This window comes from Vulpes vulpes, chromosome 10, assembly GCF_048418805.1.
Source record: "Vulpes vulpes isolate BD-2025 chromosome 10, VulVul3, whole genome shotgun sequence".
Classification (NCBI taxonomy): Eukaryota; Metazoa; Chordata; class Mammalia; order Carnivora; family Canidae; genus Vulpes; species Vulpes vulpes.
In genome coordinates, this window is record NC_132789.1 from 81347108 (window position 1) to 81368699 (window position 21592).

At 34.4% G+C, this 21592-nt stretch overlaps 1 protein-coding gene across 1 annotated transcript in view; it reads left to right on the plus strand.

The window, feature by feature from the left end:
- Nucleotides 1–21592, plus strand: part of ABCE1 (ATP binding cassette subfamily E member 1) — a 31360-nt gene that overhangs the window by 7768 nt on the left and 2000 nt on the right. The window contains exons 3-17 of the mRNA XM_026018146.2: nucleotides 8–93; nucleotides 3082–3179; nucleotides 4175–4292; nucleotides 4874–5011; nucleotides 5149–5218; nucleotides 5444–5540; nucleotides 6117–6206; nucleotides 11346–11467; nucleotides 14388–14609; nucleotides 15609–15668; nucleotides 15771–15829; nucleotides 17858–17968; nucleotides 18260–18402; nucleotides 18527–18649; nucleotides 20052–20163. Of these exons, the coding sequence (XP_025873931.1) occupies nucleotides 8–93; nucleotides 3082–3179; nucleotides 4175–4292; nucleotides 4874–5011; nucleotides 5149–5218; nucleotides 5444–5540; nucleotides 6117–6206; nucleotides 11346–11467; nucleotides 14388–14609; nucleotides 15609–15668; nucleotides 15771–15829; nucleotides 17858–17968; nucleotides 18260–18402; nucleotides 18527–18649; nucleotides 20052–20163 (1649 nt within the window). The remainder of the gene's footprint in view (nucleotides 1–7; nucleotides 94–3081; nucleotides 3180–4174; nucleotides 4293–4873; nucleotides 5012–5148; nucleotides 5219–5443; nucleotides 5541–6116; nucleotides 6207–11345; nucleotides 11468–14387; nucleotides 14610–15608; nucleotides 15669–15770; nucleotides 15830–17857; nucleotides 17969–18259; nucleotides 18403–18526; nucleotides 18650–20051; nucleotides 20164–21592) is intronic.

Sequence of the window (21592 nt, forward strand, 5' to 3'; positions counted from 1 at the left end):
TTGCCAGGAAAATTATGCATAGAGGTTACACCCCAGAGCAAAATAGCATGGATTTCTGAAACCCTTTGTATTGGTTGTGGTATTTGTATTAAGGTAAGTGATACATTATTTTTGGGATCAAATTTGGAACCTGAAGAAGTCAGAAAATTCTGAATACATTATAACTATTTTTAAAGAGGCAAAGTATAAAGCAGTTAATTAAAAAAAGTAGATTTAGGAGGATGGTATTCTATCAATAATCTAATATTGTTGCTTTTTGAATTAATTAAACCTCCTATAAAAGTTATCCTTGCTGGGGATCCCTGGGTGGCTCAGCAGTTTGGCGCCTGCCTTTGGCCCAGGGCACGATCCTGGGGTCCCGGGATCGAGTCCCACGTCGGGCTCCCAGCATGGAGCCTGCTTCTCCCTCCTCCTGTGTCTCTGCCTCTCTCTCTCTCTCTCTCTCTCTCTCTCTCTCTCTCACGAATTAAAAAAAAAAAAAAAAATCTTAAAAAAAAAAGTTATCCTTGCCATACTCAACTTTGGAAAGCCATTTCCAACAAAAATTAATTTCTCTTTTTTTTTTTTTTTGCACCATTTTATGAAAAGGACATTCTTCCCCATGTTTTTACAGGTACTTCTTAGAAATGTAAATATTAAAAGTATGAGTCATATGACATACAATATTTTTGAGTCTGTATTTAATTGTAAATCACACACTTTAAATAGAAATGCATACAGCCAAAATTGTTTTAATTTAACCTAATCCTTAATGCTTCTGCTATATTATACATTCTTCTGTTGGAGTTATCACAGTAATTTTTCAAAATGCCTCAATTAGTTTTTGTTGCACTGAATAGTTTGGTTAGGGCTTTTGACCTTAAAGTGATCACCAAATTTAATTCATAAATGTTATTTAAGAACCAGTACATTTTATTCTTATTATAGGTATTTTTATTTGTAGATAATATTTTTATTTAGAAAGCAACTTTATTAGAGTATGGATACCACCCTGTTACTGATTCTAATAAGGCTTATGCGTATTGTACATTGGTTTCTGAATCCTTAGTTAAGTATCCAGAAAGACTTCACTGGTATCTGAAAGTGTTTTCCCTTGTTTTGAAAATATAATCAGGAAACATTCCTTCTAGCAAACATTTACGAATCTCTTATTATATGCCTATCAGTGTTGATGGTTCCAGAGATCTGATTTTGAATGATCTGTTATCTTCTGCCCTGTTTTCTTCTTTACTGCTATAAAAAAGGGGATTCCCAAATTTGGAGAAACACACTTTTAGTGGCTGAAAAGATACTGATGTGATGAATCTGTTTGGGGGTGGAGATATTAAATACCTTCTGAATACTAAGATATATTTTTACTTAAAATGTACCTTAGATGAAACAGTATGGATTTTTTTTTTTGGTAGATTTAAAGAAGTTTATATTACTTTGCAACCTGTAAATATTTTATGTACATTGGGAATAATAGAAAATTTCCATAAATGGCAGTAACAGCATTGACAGAAAACTATCTTATGTAAAGAATTACTAGTTCTGGTTAGAGAGTGGTAATTACTTTGTTAGAATGTAAGATTTTTGTTTTTGTTTTTTAATTCTCTGTGTTCTTATAACTTATAAAATGAGAATTGACTGAAATCTTTGTATTCAAAGACTTTTGAATTGATCCCTTCAGCTCATTGAACAGTTCTGCTCAACAAATCTCTAATCTGAGGTTATATTCTTTTGATGTAACTTTATATAGTTTTCTGGGAGATTTTTCTAGTCACGTTGATGAGCTTCAGTAACCTTCCGGTTCTTGCCATCCTTGTACCTTGGACAGTTAGGTGATTGATAGTCAACTGTTACTTGAGTAAATTTTGCTGTGAGTTAATTTTTTTTAATGTGAATTTACTCAATTGGAATATAAAGAATATAAAGGGGTTTTTTTTCATATGAGATGGTTAAAAACCACAATGGAAAGACCTTAATCGTTGATCTGTGCAAATATTTTATTAGCTGTTAATGGAACACAAATAGACCCAAAAAGCATACACTAAACTTTAGCCATCAAGGACTCTACAAAGTAGAAAAGAAAGCATATGAAGATATGAAGAAGGAAGTAATGAGAAGGTATCTGTCATCAACTGAATATGGAATGACATACTCAGTAACCATGTTTTATCTTACTACTTAGCCTCATCTAATAATGTTTAAAAGAAAAATAGAGAAAAAAATACCCTACATTTTTGCAAGGTTTTTCAGTAAGTATTAAACCTATATTAAAGTCTAAAAGTATGCCAGTCACTAAGGGAGAAAACTAGTTAATATGATTCTTGCTTTCAAAGAACTTAACTTTTATTTTTTTAAGTAAAAATAAATGAATCGATATTTTACATCTTTGTGAAATTCCCACATTTGGGCGTGAGTTTAAGTTTTTTATTTTTTTTTCACTCTCTGCACCCAATGTGGGGCTCAAACTCATGACCCCAAGATCAAGAGTCACATACTCTCTTAACTGAGCCAGCCAGGTGCCCCATAATTCCCACATTTAGAAGATTGCTTATACGCTGCGCCACCCAGGGATCCCTAAAAATATTCTTAACATATCTATTTTAGTTGTGTGTATGTATGTATGTATGTGTATATATGTATACATATATTTATACATACATACATTTTAAGATTTATTCATTTATTTTTTTTTTTAAGATTTTATTTATTCATAGAGACAGAGAGAGGCAGAGACACAGGCAGAGGGAGAAGCAGGCTCCATGCAGGGGACTCCATCCCAGGTCTCCAGGATCCCACCTCGGGCTGCAGGTGGCGCTAAACCGCTGCGCCACCGGGGCTGCCCTATTCATTTATTTTTGAGAGAGTACATGGGGGAAGAGAATCTCAAGCAGACCCCCCACTGAGCACAGAGCCTGACATAGGGCTTGATCCCACAACCCCAGGATCATGACCCAAGCCAAATCAAGAGTCTGATACTTATTTGACTGAGCCACCCAGGGGCCCAGTCATGTGTATATTTCTTTTCTTTTTTTTTTTTTTTTTTTCATGTGTATATTTCTAAAAATTAACACATAATTCTTTAAATAACAGAAATGTCCCTTTGGCGCCTTATCAATTGTCAATTTACCAAGCAACTTGGAAAAAGAAACGACACATCGATATTGTGCCAATGCCTTCAAACTTCACAGGTATATTTTCAAGTTAACATTCCTCTTTACTTTGGTCAAAAGTAAAATACATTTGGAATTTTCAGAGAAATATAAAAATGGGAAAAGGTATTAACCATCCACTAAAGAAAGATGCAAAACTATAACATCATACAGAATCATACTGTATGTGTTGGTAGTTCATTCTGGCTAACGTTATAATGACCTGGGATTTCTTTTAAAAAACTAATACCTCAGTTTCAGCCCAGTTGAATTACGTCATATCCCTAGATAATAGGGTCTAGACCTCAGTAAGTTGTAAGAGCTCCCAGGTGATTCGAATATGCAAGTGGGGTTGACAGTCACTATTGTTAATACCCCCGTTCCCAAAATAACTTTTAAAGGAACTTGCTCTCTCTTGTATATCCATGAATCTCATCTACAGAGAATATTACTCTGAACTTGGACATATATTGTTAAATCACAGGAATTCTTCAAGGTTTTTAATCTGCAGAACACTGATATTTTGAATCTGGGAGTCCAGATTTAATTAATAAAAAGGTATTTCTCAACCTGCCAGCTTTAAAGAGCCTACTGCAACAGGGAGAGTGAAGTGGGATATGTCTGGTTGATGTGGTACTTTTCTCCTTGTAAGTAAATGGCAGGCCAAAAAAAAAAGTGTGAGGTTGCACCTGCTATGTAATTTTGTACCAAAGCATTTGGTTATACATTAAAACAACCTTCTATGCAAAGGAGAATTACTTTAGAATGGACTTGAATGAAAACTGAAAAATAAAATTTGGAGTAATACTGGTCATGGATGCATTTCTAACAATTAACAATTTAGGTTAATCTTGGCTTTTTTTTTTTTTTTTTTTTTTCCTCTAATAGCCAGTACTATCTGGCATATATCTCTTATCTCATTAATGGATGTGTGTGGAGTGCAAGTGCATTAAAATACATGATTCTAAATATTATGTAGCTTTTTTACCTAAGTCCAAGTTGTTTTATTTTTTGTGTGTGTGTACTTATGACAGGTTGCCTATCCCTCGTCCAGGTGAAGTTTTGGGATTAGTTGGAACTAATGGAATTGGAAAGTCAACTGCTTTAAAAATTTTAGCAGGAAAGCAAAAGCCAAACCTTGGAAAATATGACGTATGTATACCACCTTATGAAAATGAATACTTAGGTCAGTTTTATGAGACTTTGAAGGAGAGTATATAATTTTTTTAATGTTCTTACTTTCAACATAATTAATGCTGAGAAACTATATATAGATTAAACTTCTTTTTAACTAGGATCTGTTAATGCTACTTAACTGACAAATCTGAGTTTCCTTAAACTATTTTAGAAGTTTTAAAGTACAGATGATTCTATTTGGATATAGAATTGGCCCCTTGAACAATGCACATGTTCTGCTGACACCCTCACGTACAGTAAAAAATTTGTATATAACTTGACTTCCCAAAAACTTAACTATTAATAGTCTACTGTTGACCAAAAGCTTTAGCAAGAACATAAACAGTTACATATTTTGTGTATTATGTATTGTATCCTTACTGTAAAGTAAACTGAAGAAAAGATAATGTTACTGAGTAAATCCTAAGGAAGAAAAAATATGTTTACAGTACTTGAATTAAAAAAACAATTTACCCATGTTGTTCAGGACTTCAACTGTAGAAGTCATCCTTTTTGCGTTATTATGTATTGTTAAATTCAGATCATTGTATTTCTAGGATCCACCTGATTGGCAAGAAATTTTGACTTACTTCCGCGGATCGGAATTGCAAAATTACTTTACCAAGATTCTAGAAGATGACTTAAAAGCCATTATCAAACCTCAGTATGTAGACCAGATTCCGAAGGCTGCAAAGGTCAGTTGCTCTTCAGGAGGAAATTTATATATTATAGGTATTTGTGGAGGTGTATTAAACTAAACTTGTTTTTCTTTGTAACTCATTTTAATATTGAAGAAAAGTAGTAGTTAACTATTTCTGGTATATTATGACAGGGGACAGTGGGGTCTATTTTGGACCGAAAGGATGAAACAAAGACACAAGCAATTGTATGTCAGCAGCTTGGTAAGTTGAACCTGAACTTGACTCAGTTGGCCCTGAACTTGACTTATAAAGACAGACACCTTTTTTATGGATTGCTGAAATAAATGGGAAAATCTCTAATTGTTGTATTTAAGTTCTGTGTTAACACGATTTTCAACTGAAATATCATTCACACCCAGAATGATTTTTGCCTAGAAGAGGTAAAATAAAACAACATTGAACACAATGCCTCTATGTTCTTTGTAGATTTAACCCATCTAAAAGAACGAAATGTTGAAGATCTTTCAGGAGGAGAGTTGCAGAGATTTGCTTGTGCTGTCGTTTGCATACAGAAAGCTGATATGTAGGTTGTTTTATACCTTTTGTATATCATAATCCTTATGTTAGAGTCTTCATTTGTAATACTGCTAATAAAGCAGTGCATTTGAGAGAAATTAAATAATATCTGAGGTTCTGCTTTTGAGGTAAGATATGGAAACAGTTGTCCACATTTCAACTCTGGCATCCAGTGGACTTTTTTCCACAAAGTATTCTATAATTCTGTGCAATGCCCTCCTTTTCAAAAACTCTTACTTGTTTTAATGCAACTGACATCAGCTAACAAAGAGAAACATCCCTAAATTACTTCAGACTATATTGGAATATTTTTCATGAGGAGATAATAATTTGTAAGTTACCCCAAGCTGAGAGTCTCTCCCCAGACTTGATATGCAGCTCTGCTTCCATAATTTTTTTTCTTCTTTTTAATTCTGAACAGAATACAGAAGTTCTTACCCTTAGGCAATGGGCTCCTCATGAGTGTAAGAGGAGATTATTGTTTTGGTTAAATCAGAAACTATGTTACAGGGATTTAAAATATCACGCAAGAGAAAATTATATTTGTCTTGCAAATTACTATATTTGCTTTTCTTTTTCATAGTTTCATGTTTGATGAACCTTCTAGTTACCTAGATGTCAAGCAGCGTTTAAAGGCTGCTATCACTATACGATCTCTAATAAATCCAGATAGGTAAGTACAGATTTGGTATATATTTATATTATTTGTTTGGTAGTTTTACACAAACTTCTGGAGATTGAACACTGGGATCATCAATGTCCTATACATGTGTATGTTTTCTATTTTGGTTATTTAGAGCAAGCAGTTAAAATTACTATCTTCTATCTAGAATAGAGGTTCTTAATACAAGATTTACTTACTACCATGCCTGTGTCCAGGTAATACTCTGGGGATACTCTGAAATGATACGAAAGTTTTGGCATCTATGTATTGATTTCTGGAAGGCAGATCCTTAGCTTTTACCAGATCCTCAAGTGGATATGTCACTCAAACACACAAAATTTAGAACATTATATACATTAGATCACCAGAGTAACTCTGGTTGTTCAGGGTGTTACTGAACTCCAGAGATCTCTTAACCTGTTAAATAATCACAGCCACCCTGTGTTTATGGGGTGCTTTTGTAATTTGTAGAATTTTTAAATCCATTCTCTTATTTGAGCCTCATAGTCTTTAGGTAGTATTCCAATTTTGTAGATGAAGAAGTTTAAGGTCAGAAAAAGTAGTGATCTGTTCTAGGTTACAAATCTACTGCATGGCAGAGCTATAGCCAAAACCCACGGATCATGTTGTATGTAGCATTTTCTATGCCCCTCCTTAGTAACTGATTTAATGCATAGCCAAAATTATAAGAATGTAGGAGAAATCCCTAGGGATCAAAACCAAAGAGAAAACTATAAATTAAAGAGAAAAGACCAGGATTTAACAGCCACTTGTGAGCAGAAAACAAAGCCTTATATTTGATTATCACATATAAAATGCCAGGACTCTCAAATAACTGTTTTCTCAGCAAAAGGCAAGCATGTGAAGATGTCAAGGAAGCATATATCTCACTGAGTTCATTGAGAGTGGAGGGATGGCTCCCCTTCAAATATATTCATTTATTATAAGCTTACATGGATATGGAATTAAAATTTATAAATTCATATAAACGGGAATCTAAACTCTTCGCGGTAAGAAAGTAATAAAAAGAGGGTCCTAGAATCATTAGTCCTATGATACCTAGCAGAAGCAACTGCAGAGATAACACCTTTAACCCTGGTCACATGATTCCCACAAGAAAAACTCATGATCCAAATGATAAGAGGAAACCTTCTGCAAATGAATCAGTAGACACAACAGACAACAGGATTAGACCTTCAGGAATGTCTCCGGTGACATTCTCAAAGAAACTGCAAAATAATAGTATCTAAAATAAAAACAAAAGGATACAAAATTCTAAGAATATGGTACCACAAAAAGGCAATAGGTAAGTGTTCAAAAACTCAAACAGCTTTAGAAAGTATAGCTGTGACATTAGAAATTCGCTGCACAGCTTGGGCAGGTTAAGGACAGTAGAAAAGAAAAAAGAAAAAAAAAAAGGACAGTATAAAAGAGCATTAGAAACCTGAAAAGTGGGCAGCCCCAGTGGCCCAGCGGTTTAGCACCGCCTTCAGCCTGGGGTGTGATCGTGGAGACCCGGGATCGAGTTCCACATCAGGCTCCCTGCATGGAGCCTGCTTCTCCTTTTGCCTGTGTCTCTGCCTGTCTCTCTCTGTGTCTGTCATGAATAAATAAGTAAAATCTTAAAAATAAAAAAAAGAAAAACCTGAAAACTGATTTGTGTAAATTACCAGAATGCAGCAGAGATTGAGATTGAACTCAGATTGAGTGCAGAAGGGAAGTTTAGAGAATAGAATGAGGAGACAATTTACATATATTTTAATAGGGGTCTGAAAAATAAAGCCATGACAAGGCTGAGAAGTTTTCTGAGCTGAGAAGTTTTCTGAAGTGAAAAATTTGACTCCTTAGATTCTTAAAGGAGCAAGTGATCCACATATATATACTTTTTTTTTTTAAGATTTTATTTATTGGGGATCCCTGGGTGGCGCAGCAGTTTGGCGCCTGCCTTCGGCCCAGGGCGTGATCCTGGAAACCCGGGATTGAATCCCACGTCGGGCTCCCGGTGGATGGAGCCTGCTTCTCCCTCTGCCTGTGTCTCTGCCTCTCTCTCTCTCTGACTATCATAAATAAAAATAAATAAATAAAGATTTTATTTATTTATTCATGAGAGACACAACAGACAAGAGAGGCCGAAACACAGGCAGAGGGAGAAGCAGGCTCCCTGCATTGTTTCTGCCTCTCTCTCTCTCTCTCTCTCTCTCTCTCTCTCTCTCTGTCTCTCATGAATAAATAAATAAAATCTTTTAAAAAATAAATTAAGTAAATAAAAATAAAAAATGTTCAGGCAAATCACTACAAATTCTGTGTCTTGAGAGATTGTAATAGGGATAACATGTCAAAACAGATTGACAAAGAAAATGGGTTAGACGTTTTTACAACTGTTTTGCATCTTATTTATAGATAAAGGATTAAAATGATGTCTTTGTAAGTGATACAGTGATAAAAAAACAAGTATAGGCATCCTGAAATTCTGTGACATGTCAAGGCAGTGTTCAGTCTTGATGCTATAAAAAGATTTTGAAGAGCATATCCTTAAAATAAAGAAATAGAGAATGGATTGTAGAAAGGACACTAATACACAAGATTTTTTAGCATTTGACCTCTACGGACATCTTTGGTAAGATAAAAAACCAATAGGTGACTCAAAACGAATCATATGAATTTCACAGCATAGATTTCTCATCATGCAGCAGTTCCTCAGAAGATACAGTGGCTCACCTAAATTGTTTTTTACATTTTGGAATTCTGTGTAAGCTCCATTTAGAAGTAGCAATATCAGAAGGTTTGACCTGGTTTTTTTCCCTTTCTAAAGCAAATTAAAAGCCCCTAAATGGTATACTATGCTGCCTTATACGGAGTCTTGAAGATTTTAATGGTAAAAAAAAATAGTTATTCCAGATAATGGAACATTGCCAACAAAGACACCAAGGCAAGGATGAGTATTGGCTCACTTGAGTGATTTGCTGTTGTTGTTTTTTGGGGTTTTTTTGTTGTTGTTGTTGTTGTTTTCTTAAGATTTTATTTATTTATGAGAGAGAGGGGGGCAGAAACATAGGCAGAGGGAGAGGCAGGCTCTGTGCAGGGAACCTGATGCGGGACTCGATCCCAGGACTCAATTCCCGGGACTCCAGGATCATGCCCTGAGCCGAAGGCAGATACTCAACCACTGAGCCACCCAGGCATCCCTGATTTGCCGTTTCAATTGATGCTTCTTCAGTATGGTAGAAAACATTTTCCTCTTAATATTTTCTTTTCATAATTAGACTTGCCCTTATTTTTTTTTCCTTTTACCACCTGATACCTAAATTGCTGTGGTACCTTCCTTTAAGAAGTCTATGGTTCTTTCTTCTTGCCAGAGTAGTCTTTCTGAAGTGATATTTTTTCTTATTTTTCTCTTATTTTAGAACTGTGCTGTACTCTCTAGCCATACATTGCTATTTTAATTTTAATTGAAATAAAAATTTATCCCTTCAGTCAGACTTACCCACATTCCACGTGTTCCACATCCCAAGGAGCTACTTGCTACCATATATGGACACTGGAACATTTTCACAACCATAGAAAGTTCTACTGGACAATGCTATTTAAGAACCTACCATTTAAAAAAAAAAAAAAAAGAACCTACCATTTTCCTTCATTGTCAGCATAAGTCCAAGTTCTTTTGTCATTCAACAGCTTTGTTAAACATATTCTTAGTACATATCACAAGATTAAAAGCCATAGAGGTGCTAAATGTGTTATATAGTCTAACTTCATAAAATTGAGGAACAGGTTATAGAAGTACTCAAAAATAATAAAATCCAAGTATCTTTTCATAGTTACAGGGGGTCATGTGTTGGGGAAAGTTGATTTGCGTATTAGGAGGAGTGCTCTATAGGTTGAAATTGTGATGGATCTTAAAGTATTGAGTAAGATTTCAGCAGGTGAGGATTTAGACAGGAGACCATTTAGGAGAAGGAACAATCCCTTAGACACAGGGAAATGGAAAAGTGGATTATTCAGGAAACAATGAAAGATCAATTTTTCAGTGTATCTTAGACATTCATGAAGAAAAATAGTACCTGAAGTTTTGGAAAGTCTTGAAAGAAAGTCTCAGGATGTTGATTTATTTGCAACTGAGAGCCATATCTGGGAACCTGAAAAAGATGAGGTTTGTTAAAAGTCTATAGCAATATTGAAAGAAATCTGAGAGCATGAACTAGAATCTAGGCAGAAAAGGAAAGGATGAAATAAATACACATGTTGAGAAATTCGACTTGACAGACTTGACAATTTAAGCAGTATATCATTGGGAATAAAATTAGCTTTTTTAACAGGAGTGATGATTCCATTAATACAAATATGGAGATTTTTTATTTGTATAGGAAACTAAGTTGGAATTTGAGGTGTCTGTAGGACATTGCTTTTTTAACATTTTGAGCCAACTTGAATAGGAATAAAGTGCTACATAAAAGTGTCATAACTTTTGTTTGCCTGATATTTGTACCATAGCAATACTGTGTTCTTACCACTTCAAAAGTCAAGTCATAATCTCCCACTTATAAAGTACTTCAGTACACACCTGTTTCCTTTCTGATCTTCACTGGATTTTATATCTAAACATATTTGGCTGTGTAGGTTTTTTGATAATGTTTCATGTCTATTCAGTGTTTTCCCGAGATAAATTGAAAATTCCCAGATTAAGTGTTCCGTTGTGTTCTCTATATCCCCTACTACACCTGACATACGGGACAGGACAACTAGAAAGGCTTAATGTATAAGATGAATAGCATAATAAAGAGTTTAGGCTACATCAGATTAAAAAAATCTATTGTAATTGTTTCTGCTTGGTAAAGTGTATTTTAAAATGTGTTCTTTATTGACAAAACACATTTATTTCACGTATTCATAAGTTGTTTCCTGTTAATTTTTTTCCCCTTCCTTTTAGTGTAGGAAAACAATTTGAAACAAAAGACTGATAATGAGTCTTACTTTAAAGAATATGTTTTAAGGCTTTGTTTAATACGGTCTCTACATTTTTTTTTTAACGTATCTATTTTCCTTGACATTTACACTGTTCTGTGTAAGAGTTTAAGTTGTAATTAAATATAATTTTAATTTCATTATGTTATGTTACATTTAAAAATAAAAATCTATATTGATTTGCAGATATATCATTGTGGTGGAGCATGATCTAAGTGTATTAGACTATCTCTCTGACTTCATCTGCTGTTTATATGGCGTACCAAGTGCTTATGGTGTTGTCACTATGCCTTTTAGTGTAAGAGAAGGTAACTTGAAAAACTATTTCCACAATGCTGTATTCTCTTTCACTCTAATGCTTAGAAAATGTATTATTGTTGATATTAAGTAGTTACATGTTGCTCTGATATTTATCTAAAACTCCGATCTGCCAAACCGCTGAGCCACCCAGGGATCCCCTTAATGGAATTTAATCACTCAACAGAATGTATATATAGGAGGTTATAACCATCAGTTGTTATTCAAAACATTTCATTTTGGAGAATTTTCAGTTGGAAGGGGTAGAAATGCTTTTTCAATTTCACTCTTTGCGATCTTAAAATTTTTATTAGATTTTGGCTTCTATAGCATCATTATAGTATTTGTCATCTTTATCTTTGAAAGGCCAATACCAGTAGTAAAACTCCTATAATTGATTTAGTGTTCATCTTGTTTTCATGTTTCAAATTTATCTGTAATCTAGATCTTAAGTTTGTAGTAGATTGTCTAAAAACTTCATAAGATAGTTTAATAAGCATATTAAAATATGAAAGTTTAGTAAGTATGGTTTAATAAGTAATCAAGTCTAATTAAATAGCTTAGTAAGTGTATTTTCATTTATTTCTTCTACTTTCAGGAAAGAGGGACTCTCTGGCCTCTCTTTTCCATGTCTCTTATCTACCTAATAAGTTAGGCAAAAAATAATAATAATAGTCTACCACTAAATGGCTCTGGAAACAAATGTCAGTGCATTCTCTACCTGGTATGCCTTTTTCCTTTTAATTTTTTTGCATTTCCTTCCATTGATTCTCTCCTTTTTTACTTTATTTTTTTTTTTAATGTTTTTAATTTATTTATGATAGTCACACAGAGAGAGAGAGAGAGAGAGGCAGAGACACAGGCAGAGGGAGAAGCAGGCTCCATGCACCGGGAGCCCGACGTGGGATTCGATCCCGGGTCTCCAGGATCGCGCCCTGGGCCAAAGGCAGGCGCCAAACCGCTGCGCCACCCAGGGATCCCTAGAACCTTTTTTACTTTATACTTCATCTCTGCAGCTGTGCCTTCAGCTGACAATCTAGAACAATTAGGAACGTCCAAAAGGACTACCTAGTTCATACTTTGAAAAAACACCATATTTTAGAAGAATAATTATTTGTGTTGTCTTCAGATTGGGCAGGCTCCCTTTTTTTTTTTTTGAAAGCAGTCTCTTCAAAGAGATCATTTCTGATATACCTAAGAAGCTTTTGGAAAAATACATTTATATTGTGTCATACACTTGCATAAAAAGGCAGTGGTAGATTTTCAGTTTATAAAGAATACATAAAATTTTTATGTTAAGATAATAGAATTGCTATCACCTACTTGTACATTTGAGATAAATAGATGCATATGTTAAGGAAAAAGTTGTGAAATTGCCCAGTTTTCTTTCCAGTAGTCTTAAGAGACGATAACAGGAACAATTATTAAATTTTTTGTTCTTCTCAATTAGCAAGCATTTGTTGAGTACCTACTCTATACCATTGGGTAGGTCCAGAATCGCACTGATAATGATGTAGGCCGCTAGCATTCACTCTTCACAGTACTAGTTATAAATGCCATGTCTAAAAGCTGTATCATTTAAGAAATGGTTCCTGGTGAAGTTTTTGAGGTTCCTCCTCTGTTAAAATAATTCAGGTAAACTGAGCTTACTTTCTGCTTCCCATTAATATACTAAAATTAATGTGACACATATATGTAAAGGCTCTTCTTGAACTGTAAAGGCAGTTATACCTTGAACTATTTTAAATTGACAAACACAGTAGAAATGGAAGGACTGGTTTGTTAATGGTTTTTTGCACAGTCACACTTTTCTGAGCCTCATTCCCTTACCTGATGAATTAGGTATCTGGATTAAATAGCCACTAAGGTTTCCTTCAAGTTTATGTTCCTATTTAATTTAATTTTTGGTTTTAATTTTTTTAACCTCCTATTTGTAATTTTTAAATAGCTTTAAGTTAAAAAAAAATATGCTGCTTTTGGCAGAATAAGTTTGTCTATTCATTTGTTCTTTCCACAAATAATGAATATCTGTGTTCTAGGCTGAGGCTATAGACCCCCTGATATGGCTCTCAATTCCAAAGGAGACGAGTAGCATCCTTAGGCTTTCTTTTAAGACCTTGGCCAGGCTTGAGCTTTTTTTTACTATCTTAAATATAGGAAACACTGAAAACATCTTTTCATTTTTCCCAAATAATCCACTTTTTCATTTCTGCATCTGCCATTGTGGATCTTAGCAGTTTTAGTATAGAGGGATTATCATGTGTTCTTTCATGATTATTTAGTATATTTATATTTAGTATATTCATGATTATTTAGTATAGAGGGATTATTATGTGTTCTTTCAGTTACTAAAGTCTGTTTAGATAATGATGTTTATTTTTGTATAGGGAAGCCAAAAAAAATATTAAATGAGGTCAGTTTATTCCTATAAATGTATTACAAACCTGCAAAATTAATCTGAAAAAAATGGAGTATATATTATGACTTCAGTTTGTGATACCTAGCTCTCATGTGAAAATGCATACTCCTAAAAAATTATTCCTCGAACTATCATTTTATGTCGCTCTGAAAAGATCCCATTTTTACCTTTGTCATTTTTTCAGAAAAATTGTAAGTTTTGAATTTAAAAATACAGAAATGACACCATATTCTTTTGCGTAAAACCTGATGGAAAAAAATCTTATAAAAATCACATTAAAATCATATCATATTGAAAAGTTATTGCTTTGTATATATAGGCACATATATATGCAAAAGTTATTTCAGCTTGAATTAGATACCTAAAACACCAATGTTGTCATTGCATGCTACCACAAATCCACAGAAATTTGAAATCTATCCTTAGATTGCTCTCAAAATAATTTCTTGCTGTGGAGAAAGACTAGTCTTTAATTGATCTTTACTAATCTTTTGTCAATGACTTTCCACCAGGCATAAACATTTTTTTGGATGGCTACGTTCCAACAGAAAACTTGAGATTCAGAGATGCCTCACTTGTTTTTAAAGTGGCTGAGACAGCAAATGAGGAAGAAGTTAAAAAGATGTGTATGTATAAATATCCTGGAATGAAGAAAAAGATGGGAGAGTTTGAGCTAGCAATTGTAGCTGGAGAATTTACAGATTCTGAAATCATGGTGATGTTGGGGGAAAATGGTAAGTTTTCCTTTATTACATTTGAAAGTCTCTTTTGTTTATCCAATAACTTAGTTATTCCATGAAAACTTTGACTCACATGTAGGTCTGGGAGCTAGAATGAATCCATACATTTCCTTAGTGTAGTTCACATTTTGTGACAGTGTATGTTTTCCTGTTATTGCCATTCAGTCAAGTATATCTTTTGTTTCATAATCTGGGGTGAAAATAAGATTTTTTTTTTCCAAAATAGTTTTTCTTTGTAAAAATTGATAGGGCATTTATTTGTTTTAGAAAAAACGGATGAGAAAGGAAAGGATAAGTTAGGTAATGCAAAAACAATCCAGTTTAATTTTTTTTTCTTGCATTTCTCCATTTGCGCTCTCATTATTTTAAATTCAGGCTAGTCTGTCTTTGTAAATAGTTGTATTACCTGAATTTTCAATATTAGATTGCTGTAATAAACAGCTATGAGTTGAATCTGAGTACCAAATGACTGGTATTGCTTTCAAGATTTAAAAAAAAAAAAAAAAAGATTTTAATTCTGTACTTAGAGCTTATTAAATCTATAGAAATTCCCTAGGAAGATTTTACAATGTAACAGGCTTTAGCTTAATGGAAGAATTTTGAACTGGGTTGCATTTGACTTAAATATTTCATGTAAACGGACTTTATAAGGATGGCATCAATTGTAACAGTACTATATTACTCAACAATAAATTGTATTGGTATTTTAGCTAACTAAGTGTTCTAAAAGCTAACCCAAGATTTGTATTTTATAGACCTACCTTTATTTTAAAGTGGTTATTAATAAGATTTATTATTCTTTACTACTCCTAATTAGTTTCAAATGATACTTCAGAGGTGAACTATGAAAGTTTTAAGTATTTTTCTATGTAACTGTTAAAATTTAGTAGTGTCAGTGTGTATCTTTAAAACTAATTTTTAGTAGTGCACATAGTGATTTCCTGTAAATGTGAAACATCTTTCAAGTTCATTTGTTGTATATTGTGTTGGCAGGTACTGGCAAAACGACATTTATCAGAATGCTTGCTGGAAGACTTAAACCTGATGAAGGAGGTACTGTTGTATGTTGTTGAATGTTTTTACTCTGTCCCATATAGGAAACTTTGAATATAATGAGTAATTTCCACTGTCTTCTTTATTTGCATTATTTTGCAGGCGAAGTACCTGTTCTGAATGTCAGTTATAAGCCACAGAAAATCAGTCCCAAATCAACTGTGAGTTATTATTCTGTTACTTGGTTATTAAATAGAAAGTTTATACACATAACACACAAAGCACACCTGTAGCTTTAATCTTTCACCGTATCAAAATTCTTCTCCAAATTAGTTTCTGTATAGTTTTACCAAAAGTGGCTAAGGGAAAAAAAAAAGAAAAAAAAAAAGTGGCTAAGGGAGAGTATTAAGATGTCAGTCCTTGATTCATTTCCAGTGTTAGGAAATGCTTTTAACTTTATTCACCATCTTTTTTTTTTTTTTTTTAATTTATTTATTCATAGAGACACAGAGAGAGAGAGGCAGAGACACAGGCAGAGGGAGAAGCAGGCCCCATGCAGAGAGCCTGACATGGGACTTGATCCCAGGTCTCCAGGATCACGCCCTGGGCTGCAGGCGGCGCTAAACCGCTGTGCCACCAGGACTACCCCTCACCATCTTTTTCCAAAACAAAAACCTAAGGAGGGGGCACCTGACTGGCTCAAGTTGTTGGAGCTTGTGACTATTTATCTTGGGGTCTTAAGTTCAAGCCTTATGTTGGGTGTAGAGCTTACTTTAAAAAAAAAAAAAAAACCATCAGCAACAACTTAATGTGTTTTGTGCTGCAGATAACACCAGCAAAAGAAGTAAAGGGCCACGTACAAGACAGAATACACTTGCCAATTATTTAATAATTGCTTATCTCTAGAATATACAAAGAACGGTTACAACTCTGTTTAAAAACAGGCAAAGGATTGGAATAGATTTTTTTTTTTTCCAAAGAAAATGTACAAATGGCCAAATAAGCACATGTAAAGATGCTCGGCACCATTAGTCATTAGGGAAATGCAAATCAGAACTACAGTAAGATTCTGTACACCCACTAGGATGACTTTAAAAAGTAGTAGCAAGTATTGGTGTGGATGAGGATAAATTGGAACCTCCTATTGCTGATGGGAATGTAAAATGGTAGAGCCAATAAAAAAAAAAAACCTGTCAGTTCCTCGTATGGTTAACATAGAGTTACATGTGAACTGCATTTCCACTCCTAGATACATACCAAGGAGAAATGAAGACCTGTCTCAAAGCACAAATTTGACACAAATGTGTTATTCATAATAGCCAGAAAGTGGAAGAAAACAAACTCAATGTCCATCAACTGGTAAATTGATAAGACAGTATGGTATATCAGTGAAATTGAATGCCATTCAGTCATTAAAAATACTGATAAATGTTAAAATATGAACCTTTAAAACATTAGGAAGTTAACCTCCTTTGGTTCTAGAAGTGTTGTAATAAATTTCTTAACTATAGTATTTGCCCTTAGTACCACTTTATTCACCTATATGAGATAGCTTAGCTTACAATAAAAGTTTTATTATTGACCTTTTGTATAAGCTCAGCTTTTAAGTTCTGACTCTCCCCTCCTTAAATATCAAGCAAAAGACATCTTAAGTTCTTCACTGTTACATTATACATTTTGTTATCTTACTCATTGCCAAAGAGAAATTGGGGATCCCTGGGTGGCGCAGCGGTTTGGCGCCTGCCTTTGGCCCAGGGCGCGATCCTGGAGACCCGGGATCGAATCCCACGTCGGGCTCCCGGTGCATGGAGCCTGCTTCTCCCTCTGCCTGTGTCTCTGCCTCTCTCTCTCTCTCTGTGACTATCATAAATAAATAAAAATTAAAAAAAAAAAAAAAACAAAGAGAAATTGATAACCACACTGACCTTGAGAATTATTCCTAGTCTCAAATGATAACTTTCTTGAAACAGTCATCATATACTGCTTTTAGATTTAAGTTGGTTTTTTTTTTTTTTTTTTTTTTGGTTTTTTTTTTTTTGGTTTTTTTTTTTTTACTTATTGGACATGATGGGTTTTTTAATATAAAAATTTCAGAACATGCCACAGACAATAAGCATAAAAATACTATCCTATCTGTGGGTGGCAAATTCATCTATTTTTGCTCTGGAGCTTAACTTTGTCAAGATTCATAATTAGGGGAGTTCTGTACTGAAATAAAATTTCAATACTTTTTTTTTCACTAACCACAGGGAAGTGTTCGACAGTTGCTACATGAAAAGATAAGAGATGCTTACACTCATCCACAATTTGTGACTGATGTAATGAAGCCTCTACAAATTGAGAACATCATCGATCAAGAAGTACATATTCTGATTTTTGTCATTTTATTGTTTAAACTTTGGGTGGCTCTACATAGTTCGCTAAAATTCTTCTCCAAATAGGGATCCCTGGGTGGCTCAGCGGGTTTGGTGTCTGCCTTCGGCCGAGGGCGTAATCCTGGAGTCCTGGGATCGGGTCCTGCGTCGGGCTCCCTACATGGAGCCTGCTTCTCCCTCTGCCTGTGTCTCTGCCTCTGTCTCTCTCTCTCTCTCTCTCTGTCTCATGAATAAATAAATAAAATCTTTAAAAAATAATAAACACACTTCAAATAGGTGCAGACGTTATCTGGTGGTGAACTGCAGCGAGTGGCTTTAGCACTTTGTTTGGGCAAGCCTGCTGATGTCTATTTAATTGATGAACCATCTGCGTATTTGGATTCTGAGCAAAGATTGATGGCAGCTCGAGTTGTCAAACGGTAATGTCCTGCCAGTAAGAGTATTGCTTTTAATTATGTGTACCAGTATGCAATGGTGCTTAATATAGCATTTGAATATTTCATAATATAAAACTGGAAACATTTTCAAAATCATATATTTTAGTTTCATACTCCATGCTAAGAAGACAGCCTTTGTTGTGGAACATGACTTCATTATGGCCACCTATCTAGCAGATCGAGTCATCGTTTTTGATGGTATTCCATCTAAGAACACGGTTGCAAACAGGTAAAACTATCTTCTGAAACATTCAGAAGTCCTTATAAGTCCTAACAATCAGAAAATTATTAGTCAAAACTTTGCAATAAGCTTATAAACATTAATGATACCATTTTATTTTTAAAGGAAAGAAGTAGCCAGAAATTCTAGGAATGATTGTGTGACTCACAGGATTATTAATGTTGAATACTAGAAGGGACTGGGTAGACTAGTGTTCAGACTGTGGTATAGAACTCCTGACCCAGGGGAATAAGCATGCAGAGCTCTGGGCTGCTTGCCTTTTCTTGCAAGTTAACTTCTGTCTGCTTAATTATTTGGATTTTCAAAACAGGTTAGGATTTTGATTCCCTGGAAACCACTGATGTTATATACAGCAGATAAAACAGGATGCACATAGGTTACATGATTTGCCTCACTTAGACTGCTAGTGGTAATGTTCACAGTGGACCCCAAATATCTGGTATTGATCTATAGCAGAGTCAAAATGAATGATTTTACTGTTCCCCTTTTTTTCTCTAATTTTACCTTATTGGCTTGATAGCAATTGTGATATAGAGAAGCCTAACAAAGTACTTTACTGAACTTCTTCCCAAAATTCCTTTGTTTTCATTTTAAATTTACTTACCAATTGAGAATTAACATATTTCTTTGAGAGGGAAGTTTTTTGGACTGTATAATAGCTTACTTAAATAACAGTTCTTTGTATTTATAAAAATGCTTAAAATGTTCCACAGGTTTGTTACAGTTTAGTATGATGTAAGAATTAGTTTGGGTTAAAAAGAGATGGATTAAGCATGGAAATAGAAAAAGGAGTTATGAGTACAATCCATTGTGCTGGGGATCCCTGGGTGGCGCAGCGGTTTGGCGCCTGCCTTTGGCCCAGGGCACGATCCTGGAGACCCGGGATCGAATCCCACGTCGGGCTCCCGGTGCATGGAGCCTGCTTCTCCCTCTGCCTGTGTCTCTGCCTCTCTCTCTATCTCTCTGTGACTATCATAAATAAAAAAAATAAAAATTAAAAAAAAAAATTAAAAAAAAAAAAAAAAACAATCCATTGTGCTGTACATTGTCCCTCCAGTGCAAAATTTGTGATGTTAATGTTACTTTTTTCTATTAAATTTTTTCTTCTTCCCTGAAAATGTCAGATTGGAAATTCTATAATCTCCTAATTGATGATCTTTCGTTTTTCTAAACTAGTATTTCTTAAATGTTTCTTTTTACCCAAAAATAATATAGTCAAATAGTCCAAGCAAAGACCCTTCTGAACATAGAATTTATGATTGTATTATTACCTAAAGGACTTATGATTGGGGAATTTCAAGGAACAGTGCTGATTAATACTCTTCATTCCAAAATGTAGTTAAATTTATGGGGTAAATTTTAATCACAGTTAACCTTATTTTTTCTCTAGTCCTCAAACTCTTCTGGCTGGCATGAATAAATTTTTGTCTCAGCTTGAAATTACATTCAGAAGAGATCCAAACAACTATAGGCCAAGAATAAACAAACTGAATTCAATTAAGGTAGGTAAAAAAACTATATTAAATCAGGAATAATTTCTCATAATAATTGAAAGGAATATTTCAAACTGGAAGGCTATTTCACAGGAAATTTTGTCATTTCATTCTAAGATTCATATTTTTCACATGTTACTATCTGATGGCATCCTTCAGTCTGGTAGGCAGTAATTATGTTTTTAGTTGCTATTGCTCCATGGACTCAGACGTGTTCATGTTGTCTGAGTTGTACCCACTGTTGTACTGCCTGTGTTGAGTTTAATTGCCATTTTAAATGTCTTCAGAAAGATTATACTAATTCACTGTTGAAACAAAGCAGTTATTTTTACAAAGACCTTAACCAGTTTCTCTCCTCTATTTTTCTTGTGCATACACAAGAGCCATCACCTGATTAAAATATTTTAAGAATGCAGACAAGCTCTTCAGTAAACATAAAATACTACACAATGGAAAAACATTTTGTCAGTTTAATTGGCAACGATTTCCTTTCTTTGTGGTACATAAAATTATTAACTATGCCTCCTACAATTCATGTACTTTGTGAAATTTTTTTTTTTTTTTAGAAAGCAGTAATCTCTTGGTCCCTCAGGGGGAAAAAAATTGAGCTCTAAAAAAGCATTTCTGTGTTTTTATCACCTGCAATACCTACTTAAAATGCTGCTTACATTTCATGGCCCTCTAACTCTTGTCCTTAATACTAGCTTTTACTAGATTTTATTATTTTCATATTTGTACTCTAGCTTTGCTATTAAACTATGATCTCTTAGAGACAAGGTCAGTGTATATGTAATGTATCCTTAAGCACCTGACAGAGTGTATTGATGTCTTAGATTTTGCTGTGTCTTTTGTTTATAAATGGTTTTACTCTTGGCCAAGACAGTGAAATTACAGATTTTGTCTTAAAATTGAAAAGTTTTTAAAAATCACACTAAGGGACACCTGGGTGGCTCAGTGGTTGAGCATCTGCCTTCAGCTCAGGGCGTGATCCTGGGGTCAGGTCCCACATTGGGCTCCCCACGGGCAGCCTGCTTCTCCCTCTGCCCCTTGTCTCTGCCTCTCTGTGTCTCTCATGAATAAATCTTTTAAAAAAAAATCACAGTAAGAAGAAAAGAGGGAACTAAACCCTACAATGCTTATTATGAACAGCTTAATTTTACTAAGAATTCCTTCTGAAATGTTACAAATGTTGTACTTTCATTTTCTTGTGTAAAGATCCATGGTTCTGTCCCTAGGTATACCTAGTCATCATTTCTCTGTGCCCACTCATCTTCATCATACCTTGATCCTAGTAAAGGAAGCACATAGGCAGATGAGTAGGTGGATCATTACTGGCCAGTCTGTAAACAGTCCTGGGAAAAAATACATTTACATGCCTTTTGTGTAATAGGCAGTTGACTGTTACCTTTTGGACTAAGGGCTTAGAGTCAAAATGATG